This window comes from Dipodomys spectabilis, unplaced genomic scaffold, assembly GCF_019054845.1.
Source record: "Dipodomys spectabilis isolate Male_0828 unplaced genomic scaffold, ASM1905484v1 ptg000024l, whole genome shotgun sequence".
Classification (NCBI taxonomy): domain Eukaryota; kingdom Metazoa; phylum Chordata; class Mammalia; order Rodentia; family Heteromyidae; genus Dipodomys; species Dipodomys spectabilis.
This window is the reverse complement of record NW_024870701.1, coordinates 20695607-20712031: the sequence shown is the minus strand read 5'-3', so window position 1 is coordinate 20712031 and position 16425 is coordinate 20695607. Positions and strand designations below refer to the sequence as shown.

Genomic DNA, 16425 nt, shown 5'->3' with positions numbered 1-16425 from the left:
GGAGTATATACCTAGGATCAAGCTTTCCTGTCAATTTCCAAATGTTAGTACGTTTTTAATTTTAGATATGTACAACTAAATCAGGAGAAACTGAAGAGGGGAAGTATTGTGACTTTGCTTCAGTTCAGTAATTGTGTCTTACAGGAAACCACAAATTCCCACAGCTGTTGTTTAACAGGCTTGTTCTCAGTCACAACACCAGAAAACACATTTATCAGCCCAACTCTGACAAGTAATCTTCACTAAGGCTATCTGTCATGAAAGACAGGTGACAAGAAAGTCTATTTCCATTAGATTCAATACACTGGCCCAGCAATCTTTGCGCTAAGTGGAAATATGACAGAGAAGGTAGACAGGCATTAATTTATGAGCAATTTTCTGGAAGCAGTAGAAAGGGGTCAAGAACCTTTTCAAAAATGCTTGACATTCTTCTAATTTCTATTCTGTTATTATTTCATGTACGATCAAAGCTGTCTTTCTAAAGACGCTTCCCATCTCTATTGTTCCCACATAGTACCTGCACTAGAAATTTTTGTAATGTAAGTTCTATACAAACTGCAAATATTAGAAATTAACTATAGTGTAAAATGTAAAAATAGTTAAAATGTATTGGTGAAAAGTTCATTTATCTACACATTGTTTTGGACCGTTTTGCTAACAACAAAGCAATGTTAAGTAGTCTATCTTCCTTTTTAACCAAAGTATCATTTATAAAAGGATGCAATGAGGAAACTTGTCCTGGTCTTTCACACCAAAATGAAAGGGATAACAGCTAAGAGCAAAAATATAAACAGTAACTCGAAAAATGCCACAAAAAATAATCATAAACTAAATATTCAAATATAATCATTTGAAATAGAAATCTAAAAAGTATATGTGTAAAGCATGTGTTCATGTGTGTATGTGTATATATATAAAAACTATCACATAAATAAATACACATTATCACACAAGTAAATATATATTAGACATATCATATACACAAACAGGGTAAATATATAGATACTGAAAATCACTTGTGATAATTTTCACAAGAAATAGCATTGATGTAATTCAAAGTTCTGTTTCTAATAAATGTACTACATGAACTTATATGCTAGATGAAAAAATTAACCATTATATACCATGTATCAAAAACTGGCTCTCAGTTGCAGTGATTGAAGCATGTAGGTACTATTTTTTATATTAATAAAAGATAAGGGTTTATGTTTCTTGAAACTAAATATTTTAAATTTAAATACAGCCTGTTCAACAAGAATGTTTGCAAGTAGTATACAGAAACATGTAACTATTTTATTTCCATAATAAAAAGACCAGGTGAACAATTTCATTAATAAATTATCCTAGTGATAACATGGTTTACTTGTACCTATTGCATAAATAAATGTAGATTTATGAAATCTTCTAGAAGCATTCTTAAGACCACATGTAGAATTCCAACATTTATATATTACTTACATATTGAAATAACAATCAGACCCTAAGCTTTCAATACCTTACCACTTTTGAAACTATAACTTCTTCAGTACCTTGCAATAAATAATATTGACAAATAAAGCTATTACTTTAGTGTCCTATTCACCAAGTTGCAGAACAATTAATCAAAAAGTTCTTAATCACTCACATACTTATTGAATTTTGTAAGCCAGAACTGCATTAAATGAATGATCGGTATTTGTAATCTTGTTGTTGCTGTGAGATTTGATTTGTGTACACAGAAACAGCTGCTGATGACAGCTGTCTGCACCTATCCTGCAACCAAATAATTCATCTCAGCAGGAATAACAGTTATTTTTTAATGTTTCACCCTCCCCTCTACTTTAGAGATCATGAATAGTTCCAAAGAAAATACCTTTTCATAATAAACAATACCATATTCCTTATCATCACATTTGACACAGCGAAACTCAACCATCAAGTACATAAAATTAGAACTTCGTTTTTCACTCTAAAAAGAAAAACAAGGAAACATGAATACTTACAATTTTAACATGTCAGTATATATTATTTTTGCAGCTCAGTTAAATACAATTTAAATATAAGTAATTAACTTCAATACACACATGCAATATTTTAAACTATGATTTATCCAATTGTCTGTTATTCATTTATACATCCTCTTCAAACTTAATGGAACTTTTCATTTCTTTAGAAGTTTAGATTTTTTTTTTATGTAAAAATCTTGAGAGCCAGGTGCCAGTGTCTGACACCTGTTAATCTAGCTACTTCAGGAGGTCAACATCTGAGAATTGTGATTCAAAGTTACCCTTGACAGGAAAGTCTGTGAGACTTCTATCACCAATTAACCACAAAAAAGCCAGAAGAGCTGTGGCTCAAGTGGGAGATTACTAGTAAAAATACTCCAGAGACAGAACTCAGGTCTTGAATTTCAGACCAATTATCAATTAAATCAATCAATCAAGGGTATTTTGAGATCTGTTATAGTTTAAAAATAAAGATATTTTCTACCATAAGCAACAAAATCTTCATACTTAAACTGTATGACTAATTCAGCTATAGGAATTAAAAATACATGAAAAAAACATGAAACTTTACGAGATTGTGTAACTTAAGAGCTTTTTGCCTTTAACAAGCACTGTTTTTGTAAGATTTGTACAATTTATATTAAGATAACTAAGCATTTGTAAGTTTTTATCAATTCTTTTAGTATACTGAGGAGTGTTTGTTTTATTTTGTTTTTTCAGAAAAAGTCTATAGATGTTTGTCCTCTTTACAAAAGAGCCTTGGGAGTGAGTGGGGAGAAATGAAAGGACAGAGGGTGAACAAATGCAGCAATGGTACCCAGTGGACATGGACACTATGTTGAAAATGAACGACACAACTTGTGGGTGGAATGAGAGGAAAAAACATTGGTCAAAAATAAAAAGTATCCATGACCCGACTTATGTAACTAGACCCCTCTGTACATCACCTTTACGGTAACAATGAAAATATTTTTAAGCAAATACTACCATGCTATTCTGATGATGACTTGAAAATACTACGAAGTCTAAAGAAGTGGTTAGTCTTGTCCAAATACTTCTTTTTTTTGGGGGGGGAGGGGGGCCCAGTCGTGGGGCCTGAACTCTGGGCCTGGGTGCTGTCCCTCAGCTCTTCAGATCAAGGCTAGTGCTCTACCACTTGAGCCACAGCACCACTTCCGGCTTTTTTTCTTTTTGCTTATGTGGTGCTGAGGAATCGAACCCAGGGCCTCATGCATGCAAGGCAAGCGCTCTACCACTGAGTCACCTTCCCAGCCCCTTGTCCAAATACTTTTATAAATGGCTTTAAAACCACTGAATAAAATCATTAAGTTCTAAAGTAGGTAAACGGTTCAGCTTTAGAAAGCATAGCATAGAGGGGGTAGAGAGAGTGGGAATGCTTACACAAAGAAAGCTCCAATTTTTTTTTTTTTTTTACATTCAGCTACATGAAAGTGGAACCATAACAACAACAAAAAAAGCGTGAATGTGACTATTTTGAAAAAGGTAAATCTTTCTGACACTTTGTGTTTTAGAACATTTTATAAATAGTTTTAAAAAAAGATACTACTCCATTTCCAACAGACTATGCTAAATGTGAATAGTCATTTAAAAAAGGAATATTGCATTTTAAAATTAAAAACCTCTTTCTTTCTTCCTACTGACATCTCTACAGATTACATAAATTAAGTTACTTGTGCACTATGGCAGTCATTCTCAGTTAGACCTTGATATTTTTCTCTCCTAATTTCATTATTATAATTGCTGTTTTATTTCCTAGAGATAGATTGTTAGACTAAACATCTGGCATGTTAGGAAAATATTTAAAAGAATAAAAATACATAAATACTAAGGTTTATCTCTTAATTAGTCATATACATTGCTCTAATACACAAAGAAAAATGTTAAGTAGATAGTGCACACATAAGCAAAATATTAATTGGAGAGTAGATGTCCACAAAATGAAACATGGAAACTGAAGATCTAGCACTGAGCAGATGAAAAATATACCTAATGACTTGAATTTAAACATGACCTGACACGAAAGCAAGCACACTTCACTACATTTAGGATATAGGCTACTTAATGTTTGAATAAATTTTTCAAAAAATTATTCAGAAATCTATAGAAAATATTTGAAGTAGAAATGAGAGATACAGGCTGGGAAGGTGGCTCAGTGGTAGAGTGCTTGCCTTGCATACATGAAGCTGTGGGTTCGATTCCTCAGCACCACATAAACAGAAAAAGCTAGAAGTGGTGCTGTGGCTCAAGTGGTAGAGCACTGGCCTTGGGCTGAAGAGCTGAGGTACAGCACCTAGGCCCAGAGTTCAAGCCCCATGATTAAGCAAAAAAAAAACAAAAAAAACAGAAATGAGATACAACTCACCTCATTTATCATCTCTATTTCTCTAAATGTCAGTCTGTCCAGCCAATCTACTTTCACCATGTGTCCTTGTCGATGAGCTTTGGTTAGCTGCAGAAAAAAACACAATGGAGAAAAGAAAAAAAACCTTAGCACAAATCCTACAGAAAAAAGAATAAAGAAATGACACAGACTAAATATTCCTAATACGAAAAACTAAAATCCAGGAGGAGGCTACAATGCTTGATAAGAAATGTACTCATTATCTTGCCCATGTAATTGTAACCCCTCTGTACAGTATTTTCACAATAAAAAAGAAAGAAAGAAAGAAAGACAGACAAACTAAAATCTGTAATTCAAAATGTAAAACCTTTTGGGTACCAATGTTATTCCACAAGTGGAATATTTCACATCTATCTTTATGTGAAAAACTGCAGTTAAAACACCAGTGCATTAGAAATCATATCCAACTCCTGTACACTTACCTAGAGCCTATATGAAAAATGAGTGAATTCTATTTATTCTGGCTCGACTCCAAAGGTATGTAATTGGGTATATGGAAATACTCAAAAATCTGAAAAAAAAAGAAGTCTAAAACTCCTGGTTTCAAAAATTCAGATAATGGATACTCAATCTATCATATCAATTTCACATCTGAAATATCCTAAATATAACATGTATCATAAGTAACTTTCTAAGCTGTGCACTGATGGCTCACACTTGTAATCTGACATACTTAGGAGGCTGAGATCTGAGAATCATGGTTTAAATCCAGTCCAGGCAGGACAGTCTGTGAGACTCTTTTTTTTTTTTTTTTTGGGGGGGGGGGGTCCGGTCGAGGGCCTGAACCCTGGGCCTGGGCGCTGTCCCTCAGCTCTTCAGCTCAAGGTTAATGCTCTACCACTTGAGCCACAGTGCCACTTCCGGGTTTTTTTTTCCGGCTTATGTGGTACTGAGGAATCAAACCCAGGGCCTCATGCATGCAAGGCAAGCGCTCTACCACTGAGCCACCTTCCCAGCCCTCTGTGAGACTCTTATCTCCAATTAACAAGAGAAAACCGGAAGTGATGGTGCAGCTCAAAGTGGTAGAGAACCAGCCTTGAGAAAAACAGTTCAGAGACAGTGGCCAGGCCCCAAGTTCAAGCCCCACAACCAACAATAAAAATTAATTTAATTAATTAATTAACAATAAAGATGATTAACTCTCTAGATAAAAAACTTAAGTCAAACTTCTAAATAGAAAAACAAGTAAAAATTTTACGAAGGTCCAATTTTTATAATAATATCTTTCCCGAAGGTATCTCCATGTTCTGTACTTCTTAAACATTGATGATACATATGAAGAAATTATAAGAAGAATAGTCCTAAGAAATAAACCTTTTTTTTTCTCTTTTCTTCTTGTTTTTAATCAAACAAACATCACAAAATAAGGTAGTTATAGACAGGGAAGCATCTCTAAAACCTACAAATTAATATTCTAAGAAATATGTATATCCATATTCATGTTTTTATTTTAGAAAACACTGATGGAAGATTTAAGCTGCCATGGAAAACGTCTTCTGAGATCTTATATGACATTAGTTTCATAAGTTACATAATAGTATATTTAAGTATTAGATGCAAAAAAAAAATTCAAGAGAAATTTCAAAGTCCTCAAATTAAATGCAGCTTTTTTATTTGAAAATGTAATGCTAAATATGAGCACTATTTACATATCAAAAGATATTAAAAAGATTCAAAGCATGAAGTATAACTGGATATTGAAGCCTTATACAGTAGCTTATCTGGGTTTGTTGTCTTTCTTTAAATTGCTCATGTCATGACCAGTGCTCCTACTGGGATATCAAACAATGCCATATATGATCAGTCTCACAGAACTAAAAATCTTCAATATCAATATTCTGTATCTTCCTTAACTCTTATCACAAGGTCAAAGAATTTCTAAAATGAAAACAGTAACTTTATATAAAAAGTTTGAAGCTCATTTTAATGTTAAAAAAAAAAAGGTATAGCCTTCTCGCAAATAATAACCATTTTTACTTTTAAAAATGGCAATGGCACTATGGAGAAGTTTAAAGCATTCTAGATACACTTATGTTTGTAACCACTATGTACAGTACAGATAAATTTTTTAAAATGTGATTAGCTATGAACAGTGGGACTGGGATCAGGTAAATAAACTATGGCTAGATGGCACTTCATTATCATGGTTCAAGATAACAATATAATTAACTGTTCATGCAAAAGGACAATGGTATGGAGTTTTGCAACTTGCAAAGTTTTCCCTTTGGACTTCAAATAGTAGGTAAATTAGCTATGACAATTGCTAATAGATCAGTCTCTAACTTCCTCTTCAAAATAATTTCCATTTCTCCAACAAACTCAACACATTCAAGCCACTAGAGTATCTTTTGGTTCTTTAAACCATAAGGAATTTTATTTTTAGAGATCAATGAAGATGAAAAATAATTATCAAGTTGAAATATTTATTAAAGTTGAATAAAATCAATTAAGCTATAAAGTACTCTGAACATAAGAAGCTCTTCTAATTAGTTCATTAACTATTTTCCTTCATTTCTTTTCAGTACCAGGATTTGAACTTGGGGCTTCATGCTTGTTAAGTGGGAATTCTTTCTTACCACTGAGTCTTGTACTGGGCCTGATTTGGGTAGTTATTTTTGAGATAGGATCTTTATTCCTGCCTGAGCCTGTACCTGGATGTGATCCACCTACGTTAGGGTTACAAGTACATAAACTAACTGATACATTCCTACAGCACACTCTTCATTGAGAAAGGGTCTGAGTGTGTGTGTGTGTGTGTGTGTGTGTGTGTGTGTGTGTGTGTGTGTGTGTGTGTGTGTGTGTGTGTGTGTGTGTGTGTGTGTGTGTGTGTGTGTGTGTGTGTGTGTGTGTGTGTGTGTGTGTGTGTGTGTGTATGAGCTAGACCTGGACCATAACCCAATATTCTCAGTTTCCCAGGTAAGTAGGATTATGGGAGTGGATAGCCTATCTCACTTTATTTCTACTTGGTGCTGGTAACAAAGTGGTCAGACATGGGTGGTCTTTACTACCTACACAGTGTCTCGTTATCCCGTCAACTACAGAAGTCCAAAAATGAACTTTAAAACAGACAAGAGTGCTGAAGTATTATTTTGTTAGTGACACAGTGATTTATATTTCATTTTGTCTCTGAAATGTCAGTGACCTATATCTTTCTAAAGAAAAACATCAGTATTCTGTTAAACAGCAGAGTAAAAGTAGTACAAACTATTTCTAATTGCTTGTAAAGAAATAATCTTCACTAGGGTGCCTATTCCAGGAAGAAGATAGGTCAAGAAATCTGTAAAAATGTCATTCAGTCTTCTTTAGAAACACAGGTTTCTAAAGAACTCTCAAGAAGTCATACAGAATTGGAGAGAAAAACCACCTGTCACAAAAATAATAGCATAATTATTGAGCCCTAACTTCTCTAAGAATTAAACAGCAAGGGGTTGTGAAAGCTATTTAACTAAAAAAAAAAAATCCCCAAGAACCAAATAACAACATGTCAAAAGCATCTGAGAGTACTAATCACGGTTTAAAGGCTTTAATGGAAAGAGAGAATTACATACTTAAGAAAGATGCCACAGAGCAGTGGATGTTTAATAAAAATGAACAAGGACACGGTGAAGGCCAAGTTGCCACACTGTATGTAGATTAAGAACAGCAGGGGAAAGGTATGTCACATAGTCATCTCTGAGGCGGTGCTGGTGTCTCATGCCTATAACCCTAGCTACTCAGGAGGCTGAGATCTGAGGATCTCGTGATTCAAAGCCAGCTCAGATAGTAAAGACCACAAGACTCTTATCTTCAATAAACGACCAGAAAATTGGAAGTGGCATTGTGGCTCAAGTGGTAGAGTACTAGCCTTGAGCTGAAGAGCTGAGGGACAGCACCCAGGCCCAGAGTTCAAAGCCCATGACCAACAAAAACAAAAATATAGTTAGCTTTGAAAACAACTTTCTGGATCATCACAAATCTCAGTTCATAGTGGGTTGTTCTTTTTATTATTTTATTCACTCATTCATTCATTCATTTTGTGTGTGTGTGTGTGTGTGTGTGTGTGTGTGTGTGTGTGTGCGCGCGCACGCACCGTGGGCTGGTCCTGGGGCTTTAACTCAGGGCCAGGGTACAGTATCTGAACTTTTTTGCTCAATTCTAGCACTCCTACTTCTTGAGACACAGCTCTGCTTCCTATTTTTTTGGTTTACTTAGAGAAAAGAGACTCATGGCCTTCCCTGCCTGGGCTGGCTTTGAACCATGATACTTCGATCTCAGAGCCTCCTGAGGAGCAAGGATTAGAGTCATAAGACACCACCAATGCCTGGGTTTTTATTATTAACATTGTTATTATTATTAAGAACTTGTACAAAGAGGTTATAATTCCATTAAGTCAGATTATGAGTATAATGCTTCTTCACTGATCCTTAAATTTCTAGATGATAAACTTTTTGAGTGCTTAATCTATGAATTGTCAAGAGAATCCAACCAACAGTTATCACTCAATGAATGTTTGAGGGAAAGGAATGTCATGTGGAAGGATGATAAAGGGATAGAAAATATTACAAATTTTGGGAACCAAGAGACTTGAGGAGTTACAGGTAAATGAAAAGAGTGACATTCAAAAGAAAATGGGAGGGGCTGGGAAGGTGGCTCAGTGGTAGAGTGCTTGCCTTGCATGCAGGAGGCCCTGGGTTTGATTCTTCAGCACCATATAAGCAGAAAAAGCCGGAAGTGGCTGTGACTGGAGTGGTAGAGTGCTAGCCTTGAGCTGAAGAGCTGAGGGACAGCGCCCTGGCCCAGAGTTCAGGCTCCATGACCAAAAAAAAAGAAAATGGGAGGCAGGGCACTGGTGGTTCACACCTGTAATCCTAGATACTCTGAGGATTATGGTTTAAAGTCAGCCCTGGCAGGAAAGTCCTTGAGACTCTTATCTCCAATTAACTACTATTAAAAAAAAAAAATCCAGAGGTAGAGCTGTGGGTCAACTGGTAGAGTGCTAGCTTTAGGAGAAGCAGCTCAGGCCCTGAGTTTAAGCCCCAGAACAGGCAAAAAAAGAAAGAAAGAGAGGAAAGGGAGAGGGGGAGAGAGAATGGAAGAAAAAATGATTCCTGTGCTTGGTCAATTTCTCCTATTAATAAATATTCAACATAAATATATTTTACTTGATTGTTGTAACAAAGTTTTCTCATATACTCACTGTGCCCTAGAGATAGATACAGAATTGTTTTGTTGTTTTCAATTTTATTAGTATATATTAGTTGCAGAAAAGTGGTATTTTCATACATGTATACCATGTAACCTTATCAAGTTCAACCCATCATTCTTCTTATCCTTTCCTTCCCTAAAAAACAATTCCCACAGGTTGTATTGCTCTATTTTCATACATGTATATAAGATACTTTATGTTTATTACTGCCCTTTACCTTTCTTCTCATACTCAACAGAATGTGGGTTATGAAAAGAATAGTCTATTTTCTTTTAAGTAGCAATTTATAGGCTTACTCAAATCTTAGTCAAGAATCTTCGAGAGGGGCTGAAGAGGTGGCTCAGCAGTAGAGCACTTGCCTTGCATTCATGAGGCCCTGGGTTCGATTCCTCAGCACCACATAAGCAAAAAGAAAAAAGCCGGAAGTGGTGCTGTGGCTCAAGTGGTAGAGCACTAGACTTGAGCTGAAGAGCTGAGGGACAGTGCCCAGGCCCAGAGTTCAGGCCCCACGACTGCCCTCCCCCCCAAAAAAAAGAATCTTCGAGAATAACGAGATAATGACACTGTCATATAAATAGCTGTACAATAGATATATCTATTTATTTGGCTAGTATAATCAAACTTTCTTAGGTAGTTAAGGAAAAACATTAACATAGTTAGCTGGGTGCTGGTGGCTCATGCCTATAATCCTAGCTACTCAGGACGCTGAAATCTGAGGATCAAGGTTCAAAGCCAGCCCAGGCAGTAAAATCCGTGAAATTATCTCCAATAAAACACCAGAAAACCAGAAATGGCACTGTGGCTCAAGCAGTAGAGTGCTCACCTTGAGCTGAAGAGCTCAGGGATAGTGCCCAGGCCCAGAGTTCAAGCCCCAAAACAGACAAAAAAAAAAAAAAAATAACAAAGTTCTCAAATGTTTTAAAATTCCCAACTTAAATCTTTCAAATCTAATATATTCTTCAGCATAAAATAGTAATGAGGTAAATTAACAAGTATAAGAACACAGTATTATTACTAGTCTGATACATTTATGTTTATAAAAATATATAAACATATACCATGCACTCACTTATAACTTAAGATTAAATGCAGTTGTACATAAAAAGTTAATTGAACGAGTGAGATTTAGAAATGAACAGTATATGTACAAGTGATTGAATTAGAGTTTATACAAGACCATGTATTGAACTCTTAACAAGAAAAGGAGTTTCTTTTAGTTTTTTCTGTCTTCCTGTTTAAAGATAATTCTTCAAGTTTACTTTCAAACTTCATTCATAAATCTTAGTATTCAGAATGAGTAGTATCTGCCTCATAAGAGTTACATTTAGCTAAACTCTTCATAGATTAATCTAGTTTTACAAACATGTTACTTTCCACTTTTCAGCAGAAACTATAGCTGTAAAGACAGGTAACTGTTTTACAGACCATAAATCAATTCTGTTTTAGAGCTCCGAGAATTAATTTAGTGTACTTCGTACTGTTGGTTTTGAGACAAATCTAAAAGTTTTGGCAGCCAACCAGAAATATACAAACTAAGTAAATAATACAAAAAAAAGGTCAAAAGCTATGTACATATGACCAGATAAGATGATGTTAAGCAAAATGAACCCCAAGACAGAGACACAAGTGGTTTTTTCTTTCTTGCTGTTGTTTCTAATGTATTTATAATGCACCACGTGATTCTTTTGTTTCTTTGTATGTTCCTCCCCTACTGTATAACACCTATTCTCACTGTATTTGATGTCGGTGCCCTGCATCTTGTATATATACTTCTCTAATTTGGGGAGGGGAAGGGAAAAAACAAAATGTAACAATGAGATGTAAAAGACACTATATTGAAAAACTGAACTTTACAACTTGGGGAGGGGGGGGTGGTGATAGGGGAAAACAAAGGAGGAGGTAACAATGCTTGATAGGAAATGTATTCATTACCTTGCTCGTGTAACTGTAACCCCTCCATACAGTATTTTTACAATAAAAAAGTATAAAAAAGTTACCATTTGGCATAGTGTATTTGCTTTATATATATATATATATATATATACCCAAACTCCTGTCTTAACATAAAACAATGACAATACAGAATCAAATCAAATTTATAAGACTAACATATTAAAAAATTAAGCCAGGTGCTGGTGGCTCACACCTGTAATCCTAGCTACTCAGGAAGGTCAAATGTAAGGATCACAGTTCAAAGCCAGCCCAGGCAGAAAAGTTCATGAGACTCTTATCTCCAATTAACCACTCTTATCTCCAAAAAACCAGAAGTGGTGCTGTGGCTCTAGTGGTAGAGAGAGTGCTCTTCTTCAGCTGAAGAGCTCAGGGACAGTGCCCAGGCCCAGAGTTCAAGCTCCATGACTGACAAAAAATATATAAAAGTAAAAAATAATAAAAAATTCTTCTTTGTAACTATTTATTCAAAAGGAAGTATTTTGGGCAATGTCAATAATATCAATGAACAGTTTTCATAGAAATGAATGATTTAAGCAATTACCGTAATTCTGATGTTGATAAATGCCACTGGTAAGATATCTGAGGAAAGAAAATCTAGAGACTCTTTTGCCTAGCCTAAGTTTTGTCACCAGGATTCTGAGGTTTCATTTATAAAATAAATAATATCTTTTTTTTTTTTTTGGGGGGGGGGTCTGGTCGTGGGGCCTGAACTCTGGGCCTGGGTGCTGTCCCTCAGCTCTTCAGCTCAAGGCTAACGCTCTACCACTTGAGCCACAGTGCCACTTCTGGCTTTTTTTTTTCTGCTTATGTGGTGCTGAGGAATCGAACCCAGGGCCTCAATCATGCAAGGTGAGCGCGCTCTACCACTAAGCCACTTCCCAGCCCCATAAAAATAAATAATTTCTATTTCCACTCTCTTTTCTTTATGATGGTACTGGGGCTTGAACTCAGGGTTCAGGTACTATTCTGTAGCTTTTTCAGTCAAGGATAGCACAGTACCAATTAAGTAACAGCTTCAAATTTCCAACTTTTGTTTGTTTTGGTTTGTTTTATTTTTTGATGGGTACCTGAAGATGAGAGTTTCATGGATTTTTCTACCCAGGCTGACTAAGCAGCTAGAAATACAGGCATGACCCACCTGTGCCCAACTTGTATGAATTCTTATTAATCATCATTTTCCTTTCTCTAGACTGTAAAAATTTAAGAAAATTTTGAAAAAATTTAAGAATTAAAAATTTTAAAACTGGGCTCTGGTGGCTCACGTCTGTAATCCTATCTACTCAGGGAGCTGAGATCTGAGGATCTAGGTTCAAAGCCAGCTAGGGCAGGGAAGTCTTAAGACTCTTATCTCCAATAAACCACCAGAAAACAGGAAGTGGTCCTGTGGCTAAAGAGGTAGAGAGCTAGCTAGCCTTGAGCTGCAGAGCTGAGGGACAGCAACCAGGCCCAGAGTTTAAGTCCCACAACCTAATAAAATAATAATCATAATAATTTAAGTGGTGCTGGGGACTCACACCTGTAATCCTAGCTAATCAGGAGGCTGAGATCTGAGGATCATGGTTCAACGCCAGCCCAGGCATGAAGTTCGTAAGACTCTTAGCTCCTATTAACCACCAAAAAATGGAAAGTGGCACTGTGGCTCAAGTGGTAGAGCTCCTGCGTTGAGCTGAAGAGCTGAGGGACAGCACCCAGGCCCAGAATACAAGCCCTATGACCAACAACAACAAAAATTATATGTGTGTGTATTAAATTTTTAAAGTTAATTTTTATTTAATTTATTTAATTTAATTGTTTATTGAAGAAACAAAATCATTTGTGGTATACTCACAACTAAATATAGTCAAGTCTTAACTGTTTCAGCATGTGATAAACACTACATGCATTTACCTAGATGTGGACTACATGAATTTCAAAGTCAGGTGGTTTTATAAGCTGGTTTTACAAAGCCTGTGTGATGTCAATGTGACTATGACATACAAAGTAGAAATAGAAATGGGGGGGAAAAAAAAGGACAATCAGAAGCAATTCTCACATAAATATAGATATATAATTTCAGAAAATTAGCAGCTAGCTGAATTAGGTAATTAATTAAAATATATTATGATCACACAGGATACAGTCCAAGAATGGAAGAACAGTTTAACATAGTGTTTGTTACACAATCCACTGCATTAAGTGTTCAAGGGATGACCAAGCACACTCACAAGCTCAGTGTTTCATTAGGACTCAGACAATAGAATTCATAGCTAAAATATATGTCCAACACAGTAAGGATATGTAATTCAGTAAAAGAAAACATCATGGGAAGAGCCTAGAGAATTCCTTACACTGGCTTCCTATGCTCTCCCCTCTGAACTAGAGGTGGATATTTCTATAGCAAGAAAATGGAGCCTGACAAATTCCATATAAGAATCACAGTTGTGGTTTTTATGAAGGCTGCTCACTTGGGCATTCTCTGCCTTGAAGCCACCAGAAGAAAGCAGGTGATCACCATAAATCACACTATACAAATAGTTCAGGCACAGTGAGAAACACTTCTATCAGTTAGGAAATGTTTCAGAAGGAAAAATTTGTGATAATAGCCCAAGTCTAACCTTGCTGAAGCATGCCCATGTAAACATAGCAGTTGAGGCCTGCTTAGGAGAATTGCAAAACACACTTCTAGGTGTATTTATGGGGATGTTTGTAGAGATAATTAGCACGTGGAACAATTTTCAGGGAATTCCAGCCCAGAATACAGGCTAGGGTCACAAATTGAACAAAAGCAGAAGGAAACCTACTACAGTAAGTTTGCTCTGCTCTCTTTCTACTTTCTTACTGTCAGGAGGTAAAGTGCAGTTTTATTTACTTTCATTGACTTTACTTTTGGATAGTCAGGGTAAAATTTCACAAGACTCTATGTCTATGATTAGCAGGAAAGAAACAGTGTAAAAGAGAAATCAAGGTCCAGATCATCCCAAGAAAAAAGTGAGACACTATCTCAAAATAACCAGAGCAAAAGGAGCAAACTTGAAGCTTTGTATTTAAATGCCCATACTTAAAAAAAAAAAATTCTAACATTAATCCAAGTATGTCATAAAGTTCCTTCATTCCTCATTATGAAATAAAGAATTTCATGAAGAGACTGTATTTCCAAGACAGTGTGAAAAGCAGTGTTCTAGACAGCAAACGTAAACAGTATGCCTACTGAGATGTGCTTACCGATCAAAAACTAGTAAAGCTGATACTTTCCAGTAGAACTTTTGGTAGTAATGGAAATATTCCCCATCTGCACTGTTCAACACACAAACTCAAGCCCTATGTAGCTAAAACTAAACTAGAAATGTGGTTTGGTGGGTAGGGCAACCGAGGGGTTTTTTGTTTTGGTTTTGTTTTGTTTTGTTTACTTGAGGGGGTACTGCTCTCAAGAAAGTCATTATTCCTAGATAAAGTTAAACAAAATAAAATAAATGCAGTTTCAGTTGCAATAAACCTAATCTGGACCCTGGACTCTGGAACAGACAATCTCAGGTTCAGCTAGAGCATCATATTTTCCACTGTGGTCAATTGTGAAATGCAAGCATTACAAGGCTGGATCAAAGACAATGTCCCAGAAGTCTGGCCTATTATTATTGTCATAAATCAATTCAAATAAAAAGACATTTTATTAGTCAAAACTAATTAGGGAAGTTTAGAGATGAGGAAGAGAATAGAGAACACAGAGATAATTAAAGTTTTAATACATTCATTTCTTCCTGCTCGGTTAAAAATCTAAGAAATCTAAACCTATTTTTTCCTATAAAAGAAAATTAGGCACATTCACAAAATGATGTAAAACCATTAGACAGCTTGTTCTACTAAAATCATCCCAAAAGGCTTGGCTTTTTTAAAATGTTAAACTTGGAAAGCAGGATTTTAAACTTCAGTAATTCATATTGTAGTTAGAATTCAACTTTCATAGCTGAGGAATAAATCAGAGTAAAAGTATTAAGTTCAGCTTGAAGTTCTTTGCTTAATAATTATCTAACACCATCTTTTCACAGGCTATTTAAGCAGTTAATCTTCATTTCACAGTCCTCTTGCCCCATTATCCCTAGGCAACCAAAACTAAAGCAGTCTATAACTGAATAAACTTTCTTACATTGCAGTTTGAAAATTGTCACTAAGCTACTTATTTAGGCTCATGGGTACAATGCAGAGCAACTACGCTTTGCTATTATTAAGATTTATGTACACCTTTTTACTGCTAAACCAACTGCCTGCTCAACAATTACATAGAATCATAGTAAATTCACTGGCTGGGAAATCAAAGTATATCAGAAATAAAGTATTCCGTTCTAACCACTTAAACTTCATCTATTTAAATATACATTTCTTTTCTTCAATAGTAGTTCAAGAAATATAGGCATTACATCAACAATCTCGGTGCTATTTGTATGAAAATAGAAGCACTAAGTACACAGTATTTTTTCCTCCTACTTTAAAAATTTTTAATACAACAAAGACAATTTCAAACTGTTTTTAGGAGGAAAGTGACAATGTAATTGATCAAATTTCTTTAAGATGAAACGAAACAATTTTAAACTAATAACATTTAAGTATTAATATATATTCTTTCTGATAGGTTAGCAAATTAAGATCATAACATTTCTCTGGTATTAAACCAATGCAAGTGGACAATTTGTTGAAGAATGAGTTGTAGCCCAGAAGCATGCCTGAAGAAGTTAAATAAAGATATAGAGGCTAGGAATGTGGCTTAGTGGTGGAGTGCTTGCCTAGCTAACATACATGAAACCCTCGGTTCAATTCCTCAGTACCACATATACAGAAAAAGCCAGAAGTGGTGCTGTGGTTCAAGTGATAGAACGTTTGCCTTGAGCACAGAGAGGCTCAAGGACAGT

At 35.5% G+C, this 16425-nt stretch overlaps 1 protein-coding gene across 1 annotated transcript in view; it reads right to left on the bottom strand.

Moving 5' to 3' along the window:
- Pik3c3 (phosphatidylinositol 3-kinase catalytic subunit type 3) overlaps positions 1-16425 on the bottom strand; it is a 110775-nt gene that overhangs the window by 78718 nt on the left and 15632 nt on the right. Inside the window, exons 5-6 of the mRNA XM_042675166.1 lie at positions 4369-4455; positions 1853-1948 (exon numbers count right to left, since the gene is read on the bottom strand). Coding sequence (XP_042531100.1) covers positions 1853-1948; positions 4369-4455 — 183 coding nt within the window. The remainder of the gene's footprint in view (positions 1-1852; positions 1949-4368; positions 4456-16425) is intronic.